This window comes from Ceratotherium simum, chromosome 13 (assembly GCF_057802395.1).
Source record: "Ceratotherium simum simum isolate JZ-2026a chromosome 13, ASM5780239v1, whole genome shotgun sequence".
Lineage (NCBI taxonomy): Eukaryota > Metazoa > Chordata > Mammalia > Perissodactyla > Rhinocerotidae > Ceratotherium > Ceratotherium simum.
Window position 1 is genome coordinate 36,577,332 of NC_141912.1, and position 23,852 is coordinate 36,601,183.

Genomic DNA, 23,852 nt, shown 5'->3' on the forward strand with positions numbered 1-23,852 from the left:
CCCACACAGCCTGCCAAGGAATCAGGTCTCCAGCAAAAGAGCACCCAGACCTGGTGCCAGGGATCCACCCAGCACCTCCATGCTGAGGGCTTGTCTTCGAGGGGTTGAAACATCCCTCAGCCTTGGGTCTCAGTGATAGGCTCAGACAGCTCTTGCCTCCATGTGGTGGGGCTAGCTGGGGGCAAACATCCTTCGTTACTGGTATGCTGCCTCTGCAGGAGGAGGTGGACAGAGTGCCACACTTGCACGACAGGCGTGGGTTGAGGCTCCTGTAGATCACTGACCCTCAGGTTTGGAGCCAGCTTCCCAAGCCCACCCTCCAGTTCACCCGACGATAGCCCAGCTCCTGCCTCCCCATACTTGGACCCTTTGCCAAGGGACTGCTGAGTCCTGTGGGCCCGGAAACAAGCCCCGGATTGTAGGGTGAAGTTCAAATGACTGACCTCTCTTTGCTCTGGTTCTTCTCATCTGGGCTAGGAAAAAGGCAGCTCTTTGAACCTAATATGGCAGGGACAGGGCTATGTGACCTCAGGCAAGTCACTCCCTTGCTGAACCTCAGCTTCCCAGGACTAAGTGGGACAGCTTCCCTCTGCCCCAAGCAGAGCTCCCTGCCGCAGCTTCCCAGCCCAGGCCCTTCAGCAGCCTCCTTCTCCACACTCCCCACCTCACAGCCTATGCTTCCACTCCCTGGAACTTTCCATTGCTCCCCAGCAGGCCTGCCTCTGCCTGTGCTGTTTGCTCAGCTGGGGAGCCCTTGACCCACTTCTCTGCCATCTTACCACCTCCATGTGAACCCCTGTGGACTCTACCCCCACCCCACCCTCAAGCCCCACAGGTCCCTGGGGCTCCCCTCCCCACCCCAGCACATGCCCACCCTCTCCCCAGACCAGTCCTTCACAGAGGACTCAAAAAGACCAAAATTGTGAAGTCAGCAGCGTTGGCTTTGGCTATTCAGCCTCTTCTTTCTTTTTTTTTTTACGTCAGTGGTGTCCTCTCCAACCATAAGTTTCCTTGGTCATTCAACAGATTTTTATTGAGCCCGGACAACATGCCAGGCATTACTCTAGGTGCAAGAGGCAAGGCTGTGAGTGAGACAGACAAAAGTGTCTGGCCCATAACAGCCTCGAGACCCTCGGCAAGTAACTCTGCCTGCTTCCCCTTTGCTGAAGGGGCCTACGCCAATGTGCCAGCACTCCTGAATGTTTCCCTTCTTAGGCTTTGTTCACTGTTTGTTGATTGAAGACCTGCCCAGCAGTTTAAGAAATTTCAAGCAAAACATTAACAAGTGAGATGCCGGGGCCGGCCCAGTGGCGCAAGCACTTAAGTGCACGCGTTCCGCTGCGGCGGCCCGGAGTTCGCCATTTTGGATCCCGGGTGCGCACCAATGCACTGCTTGGCAAGCCATGCTGTGGCGGCGTCCCATATAAAGTGGAGGAAGATGGGCATGGATGTTAGCCCAGGGCCAGTCTTTCCTCAGCAAAAAGAGGAGGATTGGCAGATGTTAGCTCAGGGCCAGTTTTCTTCACACACACACACACACAAAAACCAAGTGAGATGCCTTTCAAGATGCACAAAGACCTTTTCTTCTCCTAAAATCATGTAGTTGAGAAGACTCCAGATAATCAGAGCCCTGGAGGGCCAGAGAGAGCTAGGAAGAAAGGACTGTGGGTCCTGCAACAGCCCCTCCCCTCTGCCTCTAGCCAAGACCCTCCCAGGACTCCCAGAGGCAGTTCTTGCCATCTGCACTCCTTCCCTTCCTGTGGGCTGCTGGCCCGGCCTGGAGTGCCCCCTGCTCAGACCTGCCCCAGGCTGCAGACCCCTCTCTTGCTCCCTGTCCATACATCCACTGAGCGATGCCCAGGAATCTGGGGCCTCAGGGACCCTGCTTGGTACCCATGAACCACTGCCACCTTCTGCACCCGTTGGTGGAGCCCAGTGACAGATACTGGTAGGAAGGAGAAAGCATTCAGATGGATTGGGCTGATGGAAAATAAAACTAATTACAGCCGCCGTGATAGGCACTGCTTCTCATCTGTACCTTATCAGGGAAGGAAACTCAGTAACGATGGTTATGATCGTGCAGTTCATTCCGCAGAGCGGATTCGCCCTGTTCTGCACCAAGCTCGACAGGCTGGGCTGGCCTCTCCCTGTCAGCCTGCTCCAGGCCCCTAGGCGCTGAGAGCCCTTGGCCCAGTGCCTGAGCTGCGTATCCAGGGGCCTGGGCCCACGTCTTGACCCTGTTTCTCCCTCACTGTGAGGCTTTGGCAAGCCCTCCCCTCACCTATCTCTAGGGGTCCTCTCAATGCTGAGTTTGGATTCTGTACAGTTAAAAAGAAGGAAGAATGGCCCCCTCCCCCAGAGGTGGAGAAAAGGTAGTGGGGAGGCAAGTTCTATGGGGGGGGGGACAATTGTTCAAGACACTGAGTGCTGAGGTTCTGTGGGATGTCGGGCAGCATGGGCTTCTCCTACTCAGTAGGGTGGGGCCCCCAGCCCTGTGACAGTCCCTGCTCTCGTTCTCAGGCTGCAGCCTCCTGCACCTTCCACACTTTGCTTTGTCTTCAACAGATCCCACCTAACCGAGTAGAAAGCCTGGATTGTGACTTTGGAGTTTGTCAGATGGCGATTTAATTGCCCTTTTGCCGCTCATGAGCTCTGTGACCTTGGATAGGTCGATTGCACTCTCTGAGCCTCGGTTTCTTTGTGTAATGTGGGCAGTTCCTGGCTCAAAGGTTTATTGGGGGAATTTTTTCTGGTAGTGCATGTAAAGCCCAGTACAGTATTGGGAACTGGTCAGGGCCCCTGTCTGCTCACATCTTCACATGTTGCCTCCCCCAGAAGACCAGTAGAGGGTGCCCAGGGAGCTCTTGTTATGCCCCAGAGCTCAGTGACCCCGAGGACCGCTGCTCTCTTCTCTTGACGTCTAGAAAGCAGGCCGTGGCCAGGAAGGCTGGCATCCTGGCACCACCCCTGGCCATGTAACCTGTTTTCCTCACCTGTGAAGCTGGGAGCAGGAGTGCACAACTGCCAGGTGATCACGAGGCCTGACAGGACAGCAAAGGGCCGCCACACAGCCCCGGGATGAGGAGGTGCTGTGATGTGCCCTCCCACCTCTGCTGCTGGGAGCCCTCCATCCCCTCTTTCTCAGGGACTGAACCCAACCAGGCCAAGTGTCGATGAATTATGTGTTTCAGACTTTACTTTTTTAAAATCTAAGAAACTTTTTTTGTGTGTGTGTGAGGAAGATCAGCCCTGAGCTAACATCTGCCAATCCTCCTCTTTTTGCTGAGGAAGACTGGCCCTGGGCTAACATCCATGCCCATCTTCCTCCACTTTATGTGGGACGCCACCACAACATGGCTTGACAAGCGAGCGGCGCGTGTGTGCGCGCCTAGGATCTGAACCGGCGAACCCTGGGCCGCCGCAGTGGAGCGCGCGCACTTAACCGCTTGTGCCACCAGGCCGGCCCCTAAGAAACTTTTTTAAAATCGAAGAGATCTCCATTAATTTAGAAACTTTTAAAAAAATCTTAGAGAACCTCCATTAACTGAAATACTTAGGCCAATGAGCTGTTCTACGTTATTCGCTCCTTAATTATTAAGTCACTGAGAACTCAGACCAGGGCCTGGCATCTAGTAAGCTCTGAGTAACTGTTCGTGTGATGGAGGTAAAGTAGAAAGTCCCCGGGCCGGCCCCGTGGCTTAGCAGTTAAGTGCGTGCGCTCCGCTACTGGCAGCCCAGGTTCGGATCCCGGGCATGCACCGACGCACCGCTTCTCTGGCCATGCTGAGGCCGGGTCCCACATCCAGCAACTAGAAGGATGTGCAGCTATGACATACAACTATCTACTGGGGCTTTGGGGGGGGGGGGAAGTCCCCGTTTCCCCTATAACCCTCCTCGTAAAGGGGTTTCTAAAAGGCACAGTCCCTTTGTCCCGTAGTATTGAGGGTGTGATAACTTCCAGAATGTTTGTACCTTTGGGGATTTGGAGCACCTTATAGTCACCACACAGACCAATCCCACAACAGGTAGATGTGGCAAGTGCAGGAAGTCAGGACCCTGCACTGCGCCCAGGACATGCTCCCACAACTGTTTGCTTTGAGTTTCCTCACATCCTTTGTTTCGTTTTGCCACTTTCTCCTCAAGGCAGCTTACAGCCCCTGAGTTCTCTTGACTGGGGGTCTGGTTGATGAAGGCCCTGTCTCCGGTTGGATCGGTTGTCAGCTTTCAGTTCAGCATTGATGTTGCCCTAAAAGCTTGTGATGGTTTATGAGGAACGGTCAAGGTTACAGCAGGAGTTCAGAAAATCACTGTGGTGCCACCCTGTTTGAGGTTCGCTGTGCGGTCAGTTTAGGTCCTCACTTAGGTGTCCTCATCAGGTAGAAAGCCTGGGAGGTGGCGGCCTCTCTCTGCCTTTCCCCTTCAGCACACCCTAGATTTGGGCCCAGAGCAACTGCAGGAACTCAAGTGTGGTGACCTGGATCACGGGGTGACGGAGGAGCTGGCCTCAGACCTAGAGTAGTGCCCGGAGCCCAGGGGACCTTCTGCAGCTTCCAGCCTGGCTTCAGAGCTCTCTTGAGCTTGAAGCTTGGGAAGTGTCCTCTGTGGGGCAGTTTTTGTCACTATGCACAGGCTCTGGGGAGGCTCCCGCACCAGCTGTCACTACATCTTGGGTACAAAGGTGGGGCCACCAGGTAATGGTCTGTATGAGCTGGCCCGGGTTACTTAACCTTTCCATCTGTAAAGTGGGCATAAGTAATACCCACTTCAGTAGAACAGAAAGTCCAGAAAGAGTCCTGGAAACACAGGAATTTAGGAACATCAGAGGTCATTTCAGGTTGGTGGGGAAAACACAGTTTACTCAAGAAATGGACACTTCGCTGCCTGGAAAAAAAATAAAGTGGATCCTGACCTTAAACCTTACGTTAAGATAAATCTTTAATCAATTTGAATTTAATTGTAAAAAATGAAACTGTAAAATTACAGGAAGAAAATGTGGAAGGATTGTTTTAAAAATCTTGGCAAGGGGCGGTCTTTCTAAGCCTGACACAATTGAGAGAATCTCTGCAAGAAAAGTTGGGTGTGTTGAGGTACATACAAATAAATTTCTGCATGAACCAAGCTGACATAAAAGTCACAAGAAAAATGGCAAACTGGAAAAACAAACATCTAATTCTTTTCATAGATAAAAGGTTAGTTCCCTTACTTTATAAAGAACTCCTACAAATCAAACACAGAAAAGACCAATAACTCCACAGATAAACACGCGAAGGATATGAGCAGGTAATTCCTGGAAAAGGGGCTGCGGCTGCTGCCTGTGTATGGGGCCCCGGAGCCGTGTGGACAAGAGTGTTGGGGTGAATCCTGGCTGCTTGCTTAGGTACCATGTGACCCCACAAGTTATTGACGCTCTCTGGGCCTCAGCTTCCTGAGCTGTAACATGGGGGTAACAGTGGTCCCTGTTATTAAATGGGTCAGCAAGTATAAAGCATGTGCCACATGGAGAGAGGCAGTCAGGCCTATGTGAGTGCTTGATAGATAAAATGTGAGAGGATGCTTGAGCTCTCCTGTGAGTGGGATTATCTTGGGATAAGAAATGTGCAGTGATAAGCCATTTCTCCACCATGTTGCTGACAGTGTAAGGAATCTAGTGCTCATACCATTGATGGGAGTATAAACATCTGTCAGGTCTAAATACACATACCCTTTGACTAAGCACTCTCTCTTCCTGATAACCATCCTAGAAGTGACGCATGTACAGGGGTATTCATGCAGCACTGTTTGTAAAAGCAGAAATTGGAACCAGTTGTCTTTCAACAGGGAACTGGTTAAATAATTTATCATATGTCCATAACGTGCATGATTATGCAGCTTTAAAAAAAGGCAGATCCAGGGCCGGCCCTGTGGCATAGTGGTTAAGTTTGCATGCTCCACTTCAGCGGCCCGGGGTTCGCAGGTTCGGATCCCAGGCGCGCACTGATGCACTGCTTGTCAGGCCATGCTGGTGGCGTCCCATATGAAGTAGAGGAAGATGGGCACAGGTGTTAGTTCAGGACCAGTCTTCCTCAGCAAAAAGAGGAGGATTGGCAACAGATGTTAGCTCAGGGCTCATCTTCCTCACAAAAAAAAAAAAAAAAAAGGCAGGTCTGCATGTGCTGATGTGGCACAATCTCCTGTATATATTAAGTAGTAAGAATAAAGTGTTGAAGAACATGTACAAGAATTACATTTGAGTGAAAATGAAGTGTGCAGATGAGTGTATGTGCCCAGCTGGGCTCTGGAGGGACATCTGGGAAAGTGGTAGCAGTTGCTGCTGGGGCAGCGCTGTGGCTGAAGGACAGGGCCTTGAATTGTCTGTGTATCATAATCTGAACAAACGTATCTTGTGACATTATTATGAGTAATAAAAGACATCATAGGGGTTAGGAACAGGGAGTCCAGTCCGACTGCCTCAGATCTTAGCTCTACCACTAGATGTGTGACCTCAGGTGAGTTTCTGACTTCTGTGTGCCTCAGTTTCCTCATCTGTAAAACGAGGATTAAAACAACCTAATGCACAGGTTGTGAGTGTGAAATGGGATGGACCACGTGAAAGCTCTCAGTCCGTCACGCAGCAAGTAAGCATGCAGTGAACAGCGGCCGTCCTCCTCATTGTCACCGCCATGCTTAGCACTGAGCAGTGGTGGCTCCGTCAGCTTCTCCACCCTCAGCTGCCCTGTCGGGTTCAGTGGACGTCGGGGAGAACTGCCCCACGTGGGCTCAACTCTGACCCTCCCTCCTCGCCTGGGCAGGACAGCCTTTTTGAGACTCCTCTCCTCAAAGGAGAAGAATGAGGCTGGTTCCTTGGGTGCCTGCCCCTGCCACCAGCTGCCGTCCTGAGCTGGCTGTTACAGGCTTGGAATGATAAAAGCATATCTTTGAGGGACGTTGGGATTAGCCCACCTGTTCTCCACCTTGGATGGTTGTGGAACCTGCTCCCCAGGGAATTGCGCACACTCAGAGGTGGGCTAGGGCTTGTGCCCCTCTTGGCCCTGTCTGTCCTGGCCCAGGTTGGAGCCCCACCACTGCCCAGCTTGCCTGGGAGCTGCTCAGGCTGGAGTGGGCAGCCTGGGTGGATGCGTCTGCTGCTTACCTCAGCCTCCTGCTTACACAAGGCCTCTTGCTGCCTGGCTCACCTCCATGGGGGTCCCTGGTCTCCACTCCCCCTTGGTGCCTGTGGAGAAGGAGAAGAATTTGACGAGGGGCCACGAAAGGCTGCCCTGATGCCGTCAGGTAGCCGCCAGCCGTCAGTTCAGGGGCCCTCATGTTCTCCTTTCTGCTCTCAGGGGCCTAACGTGATGGAAGAGCAAGACCTGCGGGAGATCGGCATCAGTGACCCGCAGCACCGGCGGAAGCTGCTGCAGGCCGCGCGGTCCCTGCCCAAGGTGACCACCCACAGCTCTGCAGCCTCGGCCGCTGCCAGAGCCAGGGCCATCTCCATAACACCCCCTGGGCCTACAGGGGAGGAGCGTGGCTCTAGGGTGTGCTGATCACTGTGGGGCGTCTGCCCTTCTTCCCGGGAGCCCCAGCAGGCAGCACAGAGCCCTCTTTACTTCTTCACCACGTCCTGAGGCCCCAGAGAGTCAGCAGAGTAGTCGGGACCATGAGGACCTGATCTGGCCTCAGGAGGGCCTGCAGGCGTCTGCCTGGCACAGGAGCCTGGCCCACAGGCATGGCCTATCCTCTGGAATCCCTTTGGAGTCTCTCCTGACTCACTCGCGGCCAGGCCAGCCTGCGCTGACCGCTGGCATCAGGCCCTCCCCCAGGAAGGCATTCAGGGCAGCAGGAGAGGCACAGTCTTTCCCTGGGGGGCCAGAGGCTGGTGGGCCCAAGCCTCTCCTCCTCAGCTGTGCTGGCACTGACTCTATTGTCCCCTTGTCCCTTCCACTTGCCCAGAGCTCAGGAAGCACAAACAAGCTGGGAGGCCGACGCCTGCCTCCCGGGCACACACCGTTTTCTTGTCCCACCAGCTCCGTGACCTTGTCAGAGCACAGCAGGGGGCCTTCTGCAAACCCTCCTCCCATCTAGCCTTACCTGATAGGGCCGTCTTCCCCAGACCTGGGGTGCTCTGGGGTTCACAGATGGGGAAGCTGAGAGCAGAGCTGTGATAGAAAGGGCTGTGGGAGGGGAGGGACTCGGGATGCTGAGGACTCAGACCCACAGGGCCCCTCCTTGGCCTTGGGCGCTATCCCGTACCCACCTCGGCCTCAGTCTCTGCTGTGGTCTGTGGGCCTGGGTCCCCAGGGTCCTTGTCCTGTGAGGGCTGAGATGTCAGCCCCGCCTCCCGTCCTCACCCTACAGGTGAAGGCTCTGGGCTATGATGGGAACAGCCCCCCATCGGTGCCCTCCTGGCTGGACTCCCTGGGGCTGCAGGACTATGTCCATTCCTTCCTGTCGAGTGGCTACAGCTCCATTGACACTGTGAAGAACCTCTGGGAACTGGAGCTTGTCAACGTGAGTGCAGCCTCCACTCAGCCCTGGCCTGGCTGCTCCTGAAGCAGGAGCTTCTAGGGGCCGTCAGCCTGGCCCATGAAGGGGAGGTCTGGGAGTTAGAGGGGAGCTATAGGTCTTGTCACCACCTGACCTCCCCCCCGCCTCCCCTGCCCAGGTCCTAAAGGTTCACCTGCTTGGCCATCGAAAGCGCATCATCGCCTCCCTCGCAGACAGGCCTTACGAGGAGCCGCCCCAGAAGCCCCCGAGGTTTTCCCAGCTGAGAGTGAGTTGGGGAGGGCTGGAAAGGGGTGTGTGTGTTCTTTGTATTGTTAGGAATTAAAGAGAATTCTTTAGCAATTCTTCAGAGACAGCATGGCCTCTATAGTAGAGGAGGAAACGATCCCTCCCCTCTGTCATCAGGGCCACGTCTGCCCCTGGGCCCAGGCTGAGAGAGGAGCACAGGGAGTTGTTTTGGCTGGTTATTTATCAGTTACATGTCTCCCATCTACATCAGAGAGGCTTGAGATGGCCTGTAACAAAGGGTCCAGTATAAACAGAAGTAGAAATTACAATGTTGGGAAAAATAGGAAGACAAACATCCAATCTCCAGCCGGCTGGGTACTGTATCTGACCGTTGAATTCAGCTGTGTGTGGGGTGGCAGAACCGAGGGGCGGGCGAGGGGTCAGGACCCCCCATTTCGGGCCGTCTGACGTGAACCTGAGGCAAAGCTTGGAATGCACGCAGGACCTGGGCCCTCCCCACGTCTTCTGAGGGCAGATTCCTGCCACGGGGTGGGTAAGAGAGCCTGTGCTTTTAGAAACCTCACAGGTGCTTCATTGCTTGAGCCAAGTCATCCCTGCCTACACAGCGAGTTAGGCTCTGCAAGCCCGAGGTCAGGATGAGCTGTCTCCCCAGACCCGCGAGGCTGAGCTGCTGCTGTTGGCGGGGATGAGCCCTTGGTGGGCGCTGGGCTCTGAGCGAGGTCTCAGCCCATTTACAGCAGCCTCAGAAAGCGGGTGCTGTTTTATCCTCCTTTTATGCATGAGAAAGCTGAGGCCCAGACTGGTTCTGAGAACCAAACACACAGCCGACATTCAAGTATGAAAACTGGGGAGACTGATTCATATCCTCTGAGGGGCCTCTGGGTGCCGACTGTAGGGCTACGTGTTTTCTCGAGAAAGAGCTTTGGATTGGTCACGTGCCCCAGAGACCCACGATGGATTGTGACAGATGATTTTAAGTTTGATAAAGTGGAAAGTGCTTCCCAGCTGTATAACTGTCCCTTTTCCAGTGCCAGGCCAAGGGGTACGTTAGTGAACTGGGGGTGCTCGTCTGCAGGACCAGGTCGTCAGGGCTTCTTGGCTCCAGGAAGAATTTGGTTGCTTTGACTGTCCGCAGACTGGGCCCAGTGGCCAGTTGCCCCACAGGCTTCTATCCCAGCCTGCCATCTGCCTGATGCTCCTTGATGTTGGCCCCCGGCTCCGTGCCTGTTCTGTCTCACTGACTCTCAGGCCTGTGCTGGGCCCTAACCAGCCCCAGGCAGCTGGGCTGACACCTCCAACCCAGGGACCAGCCTGGTGGGTTCCGAGTTTCACCTGCACTTCTCCCTGCTGCAGTGCCAAGACTTGCTCTCACAGACATCGTCCCCCCTGAGCCAGAATGACTCCTGCACCGGCCGGTCCGCTGACCTGCTGCTGCCTCCTGGGGACGCGGGCAGGAGGCGGCATGACAGTCTCCATGACCCCGTGGCACCCTCCCGAGCAGAGCGCTTCAGAATCCAGGTGGGGCAGGAGGGGGGTTGCGGACAGGGGTCCCCTCATTCCTCTGGGCAGGACAGGGCCCCCAGACCCCTGCATTGCCCTGGTGCCAGCGTCGGGAGCAGGAGGAGGACACCAGCCTCCTCCCGGCATTCCCCCACAGCGGCCTGTGTCAGGTCCAGCCCCCAAGCCTCGCGTGCTGTGACTGCATGAACTCGCTCCAGCTGTTGCTGCGAGGGCCTCCCCGTGTCTCACGTGGCCTGGACTTCCCTCCTTAGAAGTTCAGATCCACCATCTCCTCTTTGACTACAGCCTCCTATACCCAGCCCCTCAGGCTATCACCCCTAGTTCTCCCACTCTTGGCTCCTTCTTGGCGCCTTTTCTTCCTTACCCCGCCTGTTCCCCAGAACCACTTTCTCTCCCCCTCCTCAACTCCACACCTTGCTGCAAAACTGCAGCCCAGATCAGACTCCATTCTTCCTGCCCTATTTCTGCAGCCCAGTGGTGGGCGCAGCCGCAAGACTCACACGTTCAGCTGCGCCACCCACCCTCACAGCCTCTGCTGGGCCCTGGGGCCACCCTGCAGCCTTGGCTATCGCACATTCCTAGCTCTCCCTCATGGGATATTGCTCTCAGTGCTCTTGGATTTATTCAAGGCTCGCCTGTCCTCCCTCCTGCCTTGCACAGACACTAGGCTTTGTCTCTTGTCCCCCATCTTGGCCTGTTAGACACAAGGTTGGCGGGTGTCCCTCGTCGCCCTCAGGGTGAACTTTAGCTCCACTCAGTGTTTTCTGTGGACTCACACTCCTCATTTCTGGCCTCTGGGGATCTCCCTCACCTTCCACAAGCACAGCCAAGAATTTTACAAGATTTAAAAAGCATGTTGTCCAGCAGTTTTAGTTGCTCTGTATTGAGAGACTTTTGCACATTGCTGGGGATAGAAGTCGTAAATGTTTCCTGAATCTTTTCCCTCCTCCCGATCCTTCTACCAGTGCCTAGTTCAGGACCCTGTCCTCTCGCACCTGGACTGCAGTGGCCTCCTCCTACCTCCTCCCCCTCCCCCCAGCCTCAAGGATCACTGGAAAATGCAACCCTAGTGACTATATCACTGCCCTCCCCACCTCAGGATCAGGTCCAGGGGTCTTGACTGGGGTGTGAGACTTGCAGGGACTTGCCTCCTATTGCCCGTCCTTCGTGCTTTGTGCTTCCCCCCATGGACTGTTGTTTTCCCCTCTGGTTTTAGTCATTTCCCGTCTCCGTTAAGACTCATCTCAGACACCACAGAGCCTTCCCGACTGAGCCTGCTCTCAGGTGGCTTAGGTCCCTGCTTCTCCGCCTTCTCTGTGGCGTAGATAGGCCTCACCTCTACCACAGTGCATTTGAATGGCTTGTCTGCCTCCTGCCCTCCCCACCCGGCCCTTGAACTCTTTGAGGTGACTGCCTTCTTTGCCCTTGGACGTGCTGACCCAGGCAGAGAGCCTGTGAGCTCCTCTGGAGCAGGAGAGCAGACCTGTGACCCCACATGTTCTACAGGAAGAGCACCGCGAGGCCAAGCTGACCCTTCGGCCCCCTAGCCTGGCTGCCCCCTATGCCCCTGTGCAGAGTTGGCAACACCAGCCGGAGAAACTCATCTTCGAGTCCTGCGGTTATGAAGCCAATGTGAGTAACCCCTGCCCTCCCAGCCTGGCCAGCCTCCTGCTTCCTGCCCTTCCTGGCCAGGCCCAGGGCTCCGATGCTGTTCTTTACTCCTCAGACACTCCCAGCACCTAGGGGGAAGGAGGGCCTCTGGGTAGGCTTAGCCAGAGGGGAAAGGGAGGGCCTCCCCAGCCAAGATTGGGGAAGGGAGTCATTGGGAGAGGGAACCACTGTGGTCCCAAATTGGTTGGGTCGCCCCTGCTGATAACGCAGACTTCCTAAGCCCAGCCACTGCTTGCTCCCATAGTATCTGGGCTCCATGTTGATCAAAGATCTGCGAGGGACAGAATCCACGCAAGACGCCTGTGCCAAGATGCGGGTAGGTTGTCCATGTGGGAAAGAGTGTGGGGATGCTGGCTAGGACAGAAGGCATAAATGGGGGCACCAGCTGCAGCCACCTGGGCTCTGCCATGCTACCTAAGGAGGGGGGGAGGCTGGGGGCTGTGGGATCCAAGGGGCTTAGCCCTGAAAAGGGGCATTCACAGGGCCACCTCTTATTTCCTGTAGAAATCCACTGAGCACATGAAGAAGATCCCCACCATCATCCTGTCTATCACGTACAAAGGTGTCAAGTTCATCGATGCCTCCAACAAGGTGTGCTTCTCACAAGCACTGTTGGCGGGAAAGGACCCCTCTCCCCATCCCCCCGCCAGCTGAGTATCTTCCCCAGAGTGTCCCTTCCCACCTCCTAGCCCAGGTGCTTGTCTCGCACATATCCTGAGCCCGGGGCCCTGACCTAGAGACAGCCGCAGCTCATCGTCCTCAGCGTGGGTTCCATCGGGCCCACTTACCTGCTCACAGGCCTTTAATAAGCAAAGGACTCCCCTAGGCCCCATATTTGGGCCCCCACCCTCCTGATCTCCTTCCCTCCTTGTCCTCCCCTGGAGGGCAGAAGGCACTGGAGAGCTGGTAGCTGGATGTGAACATTTTACTCCCTCAGTTGCCATGGTCAAGGGTCGGGACCCCAAACCTAAATCAGGCAAGGTTAGACCCTGCCCCTCACTCCCACCAAAACAAAAAACAGTAGTAGTGTTTGGCTGATGCCCTGGGCTGGAACAAAGAAAGGTGGTGATGGTGAATGGGCTAAGTTGTGCCCTGAGGGAGCCCGAGAATTCCAGACCCTGCTTTCCCCAGCAGAACATCATCGCGGAGCATGAGATCCGGAACATTTCCTGTGCGGCCCAGGACCCAGAGGACCTCTGTACCTTTGCCTACATCACCAAGGACCTGCAGACCAGCCACCACTACTGCCATGTCTTCAGCACAGTGGATGTGGTGGGTGGAGTCCTGCAGCTGGGCACAGCTGGAGGGGGCCCTGCATTGAGATGGCTGTAGTGTAGTCCTGTCCTGGTACCTGGTTGGCACTTAGCAAATGTTTGGTTCATAAGTGAAGCCCCAGCAGTCACCCAGTCCAGTCCTTTATACAGCAATGAGACTGAAGCACGGAGGAGAACAAGTGGCCAGTCCACGGTTCTAGTAACAGAGGTTTTCCTGCTTCTAGCTGAGTGTTTGTTAGGTCAGCCAAGGCCCTTGTCTCCCTTAGACTATTTGTCAACCTACTACCCTAACTCCCCAACCCCTGAGCTGGGCAGTCTCCCTGAAATGCCCTTTACCTCCCTCTTGGGGGCAGCAGTGCCCTCCTGGCAATAGATTTTCTTTCAGATTCCTGCTCAGGCTGGGCTCTGGAGCCACTGGGCAGAGGGGAGCTGTCACACATGCTGCCCACAGACTGTGGGCAAGCAAAGACGACAGCTGGTGCAGCAGGGACTCCCTCTGCCCTGAGACAGGGCCCCAGGCCATCTCCTCACCCCCAGACTTTTGTCCAGGTCCCTGTAGCCCTCAGGGAGAGTAGCTAGTTCCCAAATCTCTGTGGCTGCTGGAACATAGAGGGCTCAGGCATTCCTGGCCCCGGGACCACAGTGCTGGCTCTGGGCCTGGCATCAACTGGCTCTGCCACTTGCTAGCTGTGTGACCTTAGAAACTTCACCTCTCCCTGGCTCCTCATCTGTCAAGGGGATATAATGTGACCAACCTCGCAGGATTGTTTTGAAGATTAAGTGAGGGAACCCACCCACTACTTGTCATTCCTGGCACTTTTACCTGTAGCTGATATTTTCCACGTCAGTCAGTTCTGCTGTAACACAGAGTATGTGCTCCTAAAAATGGCCGTGCGATGCAAACCCACATATAACACCAGGGTCTACAGGGAGGGGCGGCTGGGGCCCAGCACTTGGCGACTTTGTCAGTGACACGTTAAAAAAGAGACGGGAACCAATAAACACACTAGCACTGTCTTATTCATATTAAATGGTTAAGAAATATATAAATACTGTAATAAACATGGCACTCGACCTTGAGAGAGACTTGAAATTGGTTGTGGGCGTGCGCCTGCACTCCCGCCAGCCTGTGTGCGAGAGGAAGAGAACGAGAGAGAGCTAGAAAGAGAGAAACAGAACAGAGAGGAGCACTACAGAATAGAGGGACAGGAAAGGGGCAGGGTGCGGGGCCACACAGTCGGGTGGCCCTTGGAAGGGTTGCAGCTAGTGCGTTATCGTGATGCGGTGGAATCCAGTGGAAAGTTGAGATACCAGGTGTGGCTGGGTGGCTCACTGTCCTCTGACTGGTCATGTTGTATGTATTCCCAGGTGACTTGGTCAGCTGGGTGCAGTTGTTGCATTCACCTGGTGTTTCTCTCTGACAAAATCATGCAAGAGGAAACACAAAATGTGTGTTATGCTCAGAATGTTCCCTAATGTATCAGTCATCTTGGGACAAACTTGTGTTTTCAAAACAAATGTTCTAGCAGAATGGACTGTACTCGTTACCTGTCTTGCCTGTGCTCAGGGGTGTAAGGCCAGGGCAGGTTTAGAGAAGAGGATGAGGTGGCTCCTCAGTCCCACGTGCTTAAGTTGTGCTCTGTTTCCTCCCAGAACCTGACCTACGAGATCATCCTGACGCTGGGGCAGGCATTCGAGGTGGCCTATCAGCTGGCCCTGCAGGCTCAGAAGTCCAGGCCCGTGGTGGCCTCTGCAGCTGAGATGATTGAAACAAAATCTTCCAAACCGGTGCCTAAGCCTCGGGTCGGCATGAGGAAGTCAGCAGTACGTGGGCCCCAGTCGCCAAGATTCCCCATCCCCCTGATCCTGGGATTTGAGGGCGTGGGGTGGAGCCAGGCACAAAGAGGGTCTTCTCACACTTCAGACAGCTGGCCCCTCAGGAAACAGCCCTGTTAATTAGGCGCCTGCCATGGAGGTCCTCACCCAGGAGGGCAGCAGCCCTCTAAGCTGAAGTGGGCAGCTGCTCATCCCTAGGCTGCCTGCTCCCTCCCTTGCCAGGCTCCCCAGGGCCTCGGCATCACGGGGCTGCAGAGAGCACAGCCTGCAGGCAAGCCCCCGGTAACGTCGCCCCGTGTCTGTGTCTGCTTTGCTCTGCACCCTAGGTGCCGCTGTCCCCTGATAGTCGCTGTTGTTACTGTCACACCTGCACCACCCATCGTCCTTCTTACCTACCGCTGTCGTCTGTTAGTCCTGGAGTCAAGGTCTTTACACCACCTGCTGTCTGTGTGTCAGTCTCCCCGAAGCGACCGTGAGCTTTCTGAGACTCTCGTGGCCTCTCCCTCTCTGCCTGCGTGACATTCTTTCCTGAGCTGCCCTCCTGCCATTCCTGTGTGTGCTTTAGTTTTCTGTTTTTCTGCTGTGTGTCCTCCTCTTCCCAGAGGTCTGGGGCATCCGCTGTGGTCTTGCCCAGGGTGCGCTCTCTGGCCCTGCCAGAGGGACCTGAGGCTTGGAGTTTCCAAACCCCTGACCCCCTTCTTGCCACTGTGAACAGGTTTGGGGCTTAGAGCATGATGCTTAGGCAGGGCAGGGCTCCTTTAACTGAGCTGCTCCAAGAAATCTCTGGGGGAAGTTGCCCCTGGTAAGGCCCAGAGGCGGCCCTCCCATGATGCTCCAGGGAGGGTGTCACTTCTGTCACCCCACCCCCAGAGAGCTTGCTCTTTGGCTAAGGAGAACAAGGGCTGCCCATCCTGGGATACTGACACCAGCATGGCCTGGTGGGGGGTGGAAGGGAAAGCTGGGCCCTCTTGCCCCCTGACGGGCACAACATTCCCTGACTCTCCACCCTTCTTCCTTGGCAGCTGGAACCACCCGATATGGACCCAGATGCCCAGTCCCATGCCAGTGTTTCCTGGGTTGTGGACCCCAAACCAGACTCTAAGCGGAGCCTCAGCACCAAGTATGAGACCACTATCTTCTAACCACCCGCTCCCTGTCTCACTGTGCCTTGCCATCCGATCTTGCTGCTGTTCTCAACTCTCCTTCCAGCTGCTGACGCCAAGGCCCCACCCCCAATGGGACTGCTTTCCTCCTGGGCAGCAGCTCTAGACACTGCACACTCACAGCTTGTACCTAACACCACCGGACACTGTGAATTACCCCCTTGGGCGAGGACAGCTTGGGGGGGTGAGTTGCCTCTGAGGTGGGCTCCAGGGGGGCTAACGGGGCCCCGTTGCTCCCAGGAAGCCTCAGCGGGCAGGCACTGTGAATCCTGAGGGTAGGGCAGTCTTCGAGCAGAGTCCAAACAGCACCAGTGGCAGCTCCCTGGGCTCCCTGCCGGCTCTCCTCTCCTGTCTCCTATGCTGAGCCACAACTGGGTGCCGCTGCCAAGAGCTAGCTGTCTGCACCTTTCCTGACACAACCAACCACTGTGACACCTGGTGCCAGAATCCCCTTGCACTCCGCTCACAGCTGGCCTGCAGCCGTCCCTTTCTCCTCTGCTCTAAGGTGCTGGCCTCCCCCTGTGAGACCCTGAGCTCAGCGATGTGGCTTGACCAGGGTCAGACTGCTTTCTGTGAGGGCCCAGGGTCTGTGCCAGGCCCTTGGGCACGTGCCTGACTCCAAAGCATGGGGCTCTGAGCATCTGAACACCCATAGGCTGGCTTCACTCTGCTGGTTTCTTGATCCTAATGGGTCTTCCACTCTAAGGAATGGGATGGCATGTATGTGGTCAGCCCCTCATGTCTTCGCCAGTGAGTCACAAGGCTGGCTCTGGAGTCTAGCTCACCGAGGAGGAAGGCCTTCCTGTAGGACCCAGCAAGAGGGAGGCCTGTGCCCTGCACACACGGTACACCTTTCCTCATAGAACAGAGCTGCTCGAGGACAGGGACCTGGACTGAGCAACTTCCATTGTCCTCCAGGAACTTTCTGACACTTCTCCACAGTGTGGGGATCAAAGATAGTCAGCCATCACCCAGTCCCTTCCCTGATCAGCTGCCCTCAGCCTCTCAACTCCTCTGAGAGGGCAGGCTGTGCACTCTGTCACCTCAAAGCAGTTCAGCAGCTGGGATCTTGGAGTTGAGGCCTTGAAGAAGCCCCACGTTTTCTGGTGTGGGCATAGCAGCTTAGAAGGCAGGAGACAGGAAGGCAGCAGTTCTGGTATGAACCAGTGCAAACATAGCATAGTCCAGTAGAAAAGCCAGTAAGTTGCAACAAATACTTGCGAGTTGAAATCCAAGGTGATTAACCAGGGTGGGTGCTCCTGCCTGTCCTTGTGCCTTCTCGAGCAGACGCACTGAGCCAGAGGCGGCAGTGAGCCATGGGCGCTCGGAGCAGGCCACGGAGGGCGCTCAGGGGAGGCTGTGAGGGACTTCTGTCTGTTTCCAAGTTTCCTCTCAGTTTCCTCCACCTTGTGCAGGCCCCTTTGGTTAACCCTTTCCTCCCCCCATTGTGTTTGCTTCTGCCAAGCTGAGCCACTGAGGAACCAACTGTGCTGCGGAAATACAGACATGGGAGCACAGGCCCCCACCGCTGCCACCACCACCACTGTCTCACCTGCAGCTTTGAAGACCCAGGCCCAGCCTCTGCCCATAGGACCTCCTCTCGGCTGCTTGGCCTGGACCTGCCACCACCAGGTCTTACAGAGCAAGCCTTGCCCTGGCTGCAGAGAAGCACTCCAGGCCTCTAGCAGATGAGACTGGAACTCCAGAGGGTCAAGAAGTGACTTGTCCAGAACATATTTTTAATAGAAAAAAATTTTTTTTTATAAAATGAACTTTTAACACTCAGCTCAAACCTCTAGGTTAAACTGCCAATCTTTAGACAAATGGCCATAGGGTCAGAGGACAGGGGACCTGAGATGGGCTAAGAGGTCAGTCTATCCAGCCCCTGTGTCCATGGGATGGGCTCTTGGCGTGGTCTGGTAGGTCTGAAGAGAAGGCAGTGGCCTGCGGTGAATTAAAAGCAGCAGGTGCAAGGGGCAAAACTGAGTAGGTTTGTTAGAGCCTGCTTTTCAAACCCATCCAAGTTAGTTGTTGTTCTTATGAACAGCACAACTTCTTGTCCCTGTCTAGAGCTGACACAGCTTTACAGCAGTAAGAACACAGCCTTAGAGGCACCTGGCAAAAGCAAAGCCTTCCGGTCCATTTCTGGGGTTCCAAATGTGAAGGTCCAGGGGCCAAATGGAGATGAGCGACCAGCTCCTGGTGCCATGAAGTCTGAGCCAGTGCCTGGAGCTCTGGGTTGCTCGCTGGGCTCTGGCCTGCCAGTGGTCAGAGCACTGCCCTGGGCGCTCTGGTGACCTCAGACTGCCTGAGTCGAGTCAGGAAGGAGGAAAAGCAGCTTTGTTTTGGGCATTAATGGGTAGGTTAGCTAAGATTGCTGCCTGCCAATCTGTGATGTCTCTAATCAGGTCTGTGTGTTCAGGACTCATTTTGATTCTCTGAATTATTGGTTTGACTGTTGTATTTTCAGCTGCTGAGCTCATCCCTGGCTCTAAGTCTAGAGAAGGCTAAATAAGGTGACAGTCAATTTGATTCTCCCCTAGTGTGGCCTTCAGGGCAGGCTGGCGTCCTGGTGCACCACTGCCGCTTAAGCCCTCTTGCTGGCTTGCTTTGCTTTTTTAACTTAGGTTTCAAAGTTTTTTAACTTTGGTTCCTCCCCCTAGAGTATAATAGAAACAAAAGGACTAATTCCTGTGAGGCTGAGCCAGGTCAGCTGCTTGTCCAGTACCTTCCAGAGTAGGGAGCAGAGAGGAGCGTTTCCTCCTGTGGGTCACTCAGCAGACCCAGGCCTTGCTGGCATGTGCAGTCTGGTCCCAGGATCAGTGTTCCAGGCTTTGACAGCACGTCTCTTTCCCAGCAAAGGTTGTGAATTGAAATTCTCTGCTGGTGTGTATGTGCGGGGAGAGTGCTCTTGGGCACACTCACAACCCCAGTGGTTGGCCAGAATTTGAAAGCAGGGCTGTGTCTTCCTCCTGCCTTGAGGCAGGACCCTGTGGGTTTCCTCTCTGCCGAGCTGCCCAGCACTGCAGACCCTGGGAGTCACCACCCTCTGGAGTAGAGGCAGCTGATCCTCCACTTCTCGGTACTAAACAAGGACCTCCACCCCTGGAAGTTCGACTTCACCTTCTGCTTCTTCCAGGGCCCGGGAGGATTCCCGTCAGCCCCCGCTGTGCCGTGTCAGCCCCTGCTTTCTCCCAGCACTCACAAGGAAGCGTGAGGGGGCGGGTCACTGGTGCTGCGCCTGCTGCAGTGCTCGTGCTGGTACCCTTCCTCCCTCCCTTCCTCCTGAGGAGGGCTGGGTCTCGTTGAGGTAGGCCCCTCTTGGTAGGTGGCAGGTCCCAAAGGAAAACTGTGTAGACACTACAATGAGCTCCTCAAGCTGTCTTTTTGTTTTCATTTTTGTCATATGTAGGTGTTCCTCCCCTTGAAGCTGCTATATCTTTATTTATTCAGGGTGTTTTCATATTGGAAAGCCTTGGCTAGTCTGCTCTGGCTCTGCATTTTGCTTTGAGATTGGTTTATTTCTGGATAGTCAAGAAGGGAAAGGACTGAGTCTTTCTTTTTCACTCCTCCTCCAGGGCAGGTACTGTCCCTTCTCTAGAAAGGACTATTATAACTTCAAGGACAGGTGTCAAGTGGCAGAGCCCCACTTCTGCATGTCTGAGTGTGGGCCACGCAGTGTGGCAGCCCTGTCGTTGCGTTTCTGAATCGTGCAGGAGCCTGTGTAGGCGAGACTTGAAATGGGGTCAGCACCTGTCCCGGCCGCAGGCTCTCTGCTCGCCTCCTTTCTGCTCACCAGCCACTCTGGGCAGGAGGACTTCCCTCCTGACAGGCTCTTCATCTGTTACGCCTCCACATCCCTCTTGGGCTTCGGCCTCAGATCTGGGGGGAGTTCCTGAGAAGCCTCAGGGTGAGCAGGCAGCAAGCATAGTTGCAGTCGTCACATTAGAAAGCTAGTCGGAGCTCTGTCAGTTTTTGAGATGCCCAAGCCTGCAGAAGGACTGTCAGATGCAGTTCACAGAAGTGTTGTTGCTAATGGTGTGGCAATGGGACTGAATTGTAATAAAAATGTTATTTAATCTTTGTATTTTGATACTTGAATGACTTCCCCTTTTATTTTACTGTACATATAATTGTTAATCTGTCCGATCTTGTCCAAATTACAGACATCTTGTGGTACCAAACATAACCAATCTGTGCAACAACATAGACTGACCTCACTACGTGAGCGAGAGTGTAAATATTCCTGGGCTTCCAGCTTTGGTTTTGTTATTTTCATAACTGTACAACCTAGAACAGACTGAATTAATAAATGAGAAGCGACATGAAACCAGCCTTACTTTTTGGAGTCTTTTAATTGGAAGGTTTCTTGATTTCTGGCAGAAGTGCAGGTACAGGCTTGGCGCTGGCTCTGGGTCGGGGTGAGTGTCCTGCTCCGCTTGGCTGGGATGAGTCTGGGGCTTCTGCTCTGTGTAGCAGTCTTCAGCAGGAGGGATTGTCCGAGTTAACCTGTTTAGGGGCAAGGGGCCACATTCTGGTTATCGCTACCGCTCCTCTGCCTCCTGGTCTGGGCTGGTCAACCCACAGACATTTACTGAACGTCTGTGTACACAGCAGCGTGGGGGATCGAGCGACGTGGGAGAAAAGTGTCTCCCTTAAGGACCTTAGTTTGATTGTGGAGGTTGGTTAAGTCTCAAAAATACACAGCTAGCTACCAGCCCAAAGCCATGCTGCGAGTCCTCCAGGACAGTCCCAGGGCTGTGGGGATCCAGAGGGATGGAGTGCTCCCAGAGCCGGGTGGCGGGAGGGGGGGCGGGGGGGAGGCACAAATGACACTAGTGACCCCTTCACTGATTGAGCACCTGTGTTCCAAACCTGCTAGCAGCTTTGTCTCACTAGGCATTTGTCTCATGCCTAGTGTCTCAGCTAGGCATTTGTCTCACTAACCCTCACACCTTTCTGGGTAAGTATTCTCTCCACTTATAGAGAAGGAAACTGAGGCTCAGAAAGGTTAAAACACCTGCCTAGGGCCAGCTGGAGGAGACCTTAGAAACTGTCTAGTCCAGTGGCTTCAAGCTGTCCTCAGAGCCCCTGATCCCATGCCTGCTTCAACCCGAGGTGCCTAACACTGAACACTCTTATTCATGAGTTTCTGTGAAATACTCAATTTGTTAAAGGGTTTTAGAAGAGAATCACTGATCTAATCTAATAGCCCAATTGTATGTATGTAGAAAACAGGGTTCACCATCCTCACCCCACCTTGCTCCCTGGCTTTGGCACCTCTTTTCTGTGCAGAAAAACCTTACAGCCAGAAGAGAAGGGTCTGGTCATAATTAGTGTCACTGTTCCTCTGGAACAGGGTACCAGGACACATTGCCACTATCATAATCCCTTTTGGTGCCACTCAGAAGCCTTACTGTTGACTCTTATTCTGCCTAACCCCAGAACGCAGTGCTGATTGTGCCTCGGGGGACTGATGGGTGGAGAGAGACAGACCAAGTCACACGGGGCACCCAGGCCTGCCATTGTGAGCCACAGGGAGTGCTACACCTGGCCAAATGGGAACCAGAGTTAAGAGAAGGGAGAGAATGGAAGGACTGGGAGGAGGAATGGGTTGGGGCAGCTTCAAAGAAGGGATGGATGGGATACAACTGCATCCATCCGCCCTGTCTCCACCCCTTACCTTTTCCCATGCCCTCTGACTCACTTTAGTCAGTGGTCTACAAACTGGTCTCCTCAGGACATGGAGGCAGAAAGAGCTATCAGGAGTCGGGCACTGCCTTTTGCTCTTGTGTCTTAGAGTGCAGCATGAGATGGACCCTCACAAGGCCTCTTCTGTGTGCTGCTCTCTTGTCCCCATCAGGGGCACATTTCTGTCACACTCCCCCATGTCCTCACCAGTCCCCCCTTCACAGATGTTCTGTGGTCCAGGCGCCCAGGTAGCTGGGGCATTACCACTGTCGGCTGAGGCCGATTACCATTCAGCAGGGACCAGGCTACTGAGGAGGCAGAACTTTGCAAACCGGAACACTTTCCAGGGCAGCTCACAACACCCTCGTCAGCCTTGGCCACCTCTGGCTTCCTACACCTAGTGGGTATCTAGGTGCCACCTGAATCCCAGCAGACAGGGACAGGCAGACTTTTCAGAATGTCATGCACTTCAAACCGTGTGGCTCACACAGCACAGCTGTCGTCAACTAACATCCAAGGAGACCAGAGGTTTCACTATCCGTTGCTCACGGCAGCCTCTAGGACTCTGACTGCTGCTGTCAGGACTCAGCTGTTAGGAACACTATTATAAACAAGCATTTACCAAATTAAAGAATTTCCCTTGGGCCGGCCCCGTGGCTTAGCGGTTAAGTGCGTGCGCTCCGCTGCCGGCGGCCCGGGTTTGGATCCCGGGTGCGCACCGAGGCACCACTCCTCCAGCCATGCTGAGGCCGCGTCCCACATACAGCAACTAGAAGGATGTGCAGCTATGACAGACAACTATGTACTGGGGCTTTGGGGGAAAAATAAATAAATAAAATCTTTAAAAAAAAAGAATTTCCCTAACACCATAAAATATTTATTATCCAGTAAATGGAGCTGGGACAACTGGGTAGCCATGGGGGGGATGGGAACGGTGTAGGGCGAGTCCTATTCCTACTTACACTAAAATAAATTCCAGATGGCTCACATACTTAAGTGTAAAAAAAAATTAAACCCCAACAAAGCTAGAAGAAAATGGGAGACTTTTTTTTTTTCATAATCTTGGTATGAGAAAGGCCTTTCCAAGCATGTTACAAAACTCTGGATCCATTTCTTTAAAGATTAATATATTTGACTATATAAAAATCAAACATTTCTGCATAGTAAAATACACCATTAAAAAAAAGAAACAATTTAAAATAATGTTTGCACCACATGTAACAAAGCACAGCTTGATAATAGCTATCAAAAAAAAGTACACTGGAGGGGCCAGCCCTGTGGCATAGCGGTTAAGTTCGCAGGCTCTGCTTCAGCGGCCTGGGGTTCGCAGGTTCAGGTCCTGGGCGCGGACCTAGGCACTGCTCATTAAGCCGTGCTGTGGCAGGTGTCCCATATCAAGTAGAGGAAGATGGGCATGGATGTTAGCCCAGGGCCAGTCTTCCTCCGCAAAAAGAGGATGATTGCCAACGGATGTTAGCTCAGGGCTAATCTTCACAAAAAAAAGTACACTGGACCTTCTGCTTCCAGAAAGATCAAGTAGACGTACCTACTTGTCCCCATTCTTCTCGCTGGGTACAAGAAAACCCCTGGCAGAAACCAATGGGCACAGACAAAGCCCAAACAAAAGCCTGCTCTCTGTAGCCAAAGGACTGGAAAAGGGGCAGCCTAGCAAGACAGAAAGATTTTACACACTAACCACTCTACTCCATCCAAATGCCACAGGAAAACAAAATGGTGACCCCACCACTACCTAGGCCAGCCAAAGGTGAAGTGGGGAGCCTAGACTTCCGCCCTCACCATGCTGTAATGCCCTCACCCAACACTCCCATTGGGGTGCTGTCAGAGGAGGCCTGGTGGAGAGAACTCTCACCATTGCCCGGCAGTAACAAGGCTGCTCCTGAAAAATACAAGAACCAAAATTAAAATCTCAGTGGATGGGCTCAACAGCAGAATGGATAGGAAA

At 54.2% G+C, this 23,852-nt stretch overlaps 2 protein-coding genes across 9 annotated transcripts in view; one reads left to right on the top strand and one right to left on the bottom strand.

Annotated features, from left to right (window-relative positions):
• Window positions 1-20,537, top strand: part of ANKS1A (ankyrin repeat and sterile alpha motif domain containing 1A) — a 181,857-nt gene extending 161,320 nt beyond the window's left edge. For 2 of the 7 annotated variants that reach the window (XM_014782793.2, XM_014782797.2), the window contains 10 exons: window positions 7,323-7,421; window positions 8,338-8,490; window positions 8,645-8,752; window positions 10,087-10,251; window positions 11,761-11,886; window positions 12,170-12,241; window positions 12,430-12,516; window positions 13,057-13,197; window positions 14,853-15,023; window positions 16,058-20,537. In XM_014782793.2, the coding sequence (XP_014638279.1) occupies window positions 7,323-7,421; window positions 8,338-8,490; window positions 8,645-8,752; window positions 10,087-10,251; window positions 11,761-11,886; window positions 12,170-12,241; window positions 12,430-12,516; window positions 13,057-13,197; window positions 14,853-15,023; window positions 16,058-16,177 (1,242 nt within the window). In that variant the 3' untranslated portion in view covers window positions 16,178-20,537. Of the gene's footprint in view, window positions 1-7,322; window positions 7,422-8,337; window positions 8,491-8,644; window positions 8,753-10,086; window positions 10,252-11,760; window positions 11,887-12,169; window positions 12,242-12,429; window positions 12,517-13,056; window positions 13,198-14,852; window positions 15,024-15,361; window positions 15,461-16,057 lie in introns of all 7 variants that reach the window. The other 5 variants (XM_014782794.2, XM_004424238.3, XM_087438482.1 and 2 more) reach the window with 4 other exon arrangements.
• TCP11 (t-complex 11) overlaps window positions 20,419-23,852 on the bottom strand; it is a 33,687-nt gene continuing 30,253 nt past the window's right edge. The window contains exon 8 of one of the 2 annotated variants that reach the window (XM_087438483.1): window positions 20,419-20,707. In XM_087438483.1, the coding sequence (XP_087294609.1) occupies window positions 20,419-20,707 (289 nt within the window). The remainder of the gene's footprint in view (window positions 20,708-23,852) is intronic. The other variant, XM_087438488.1, reaches the window with a different exon arrangement.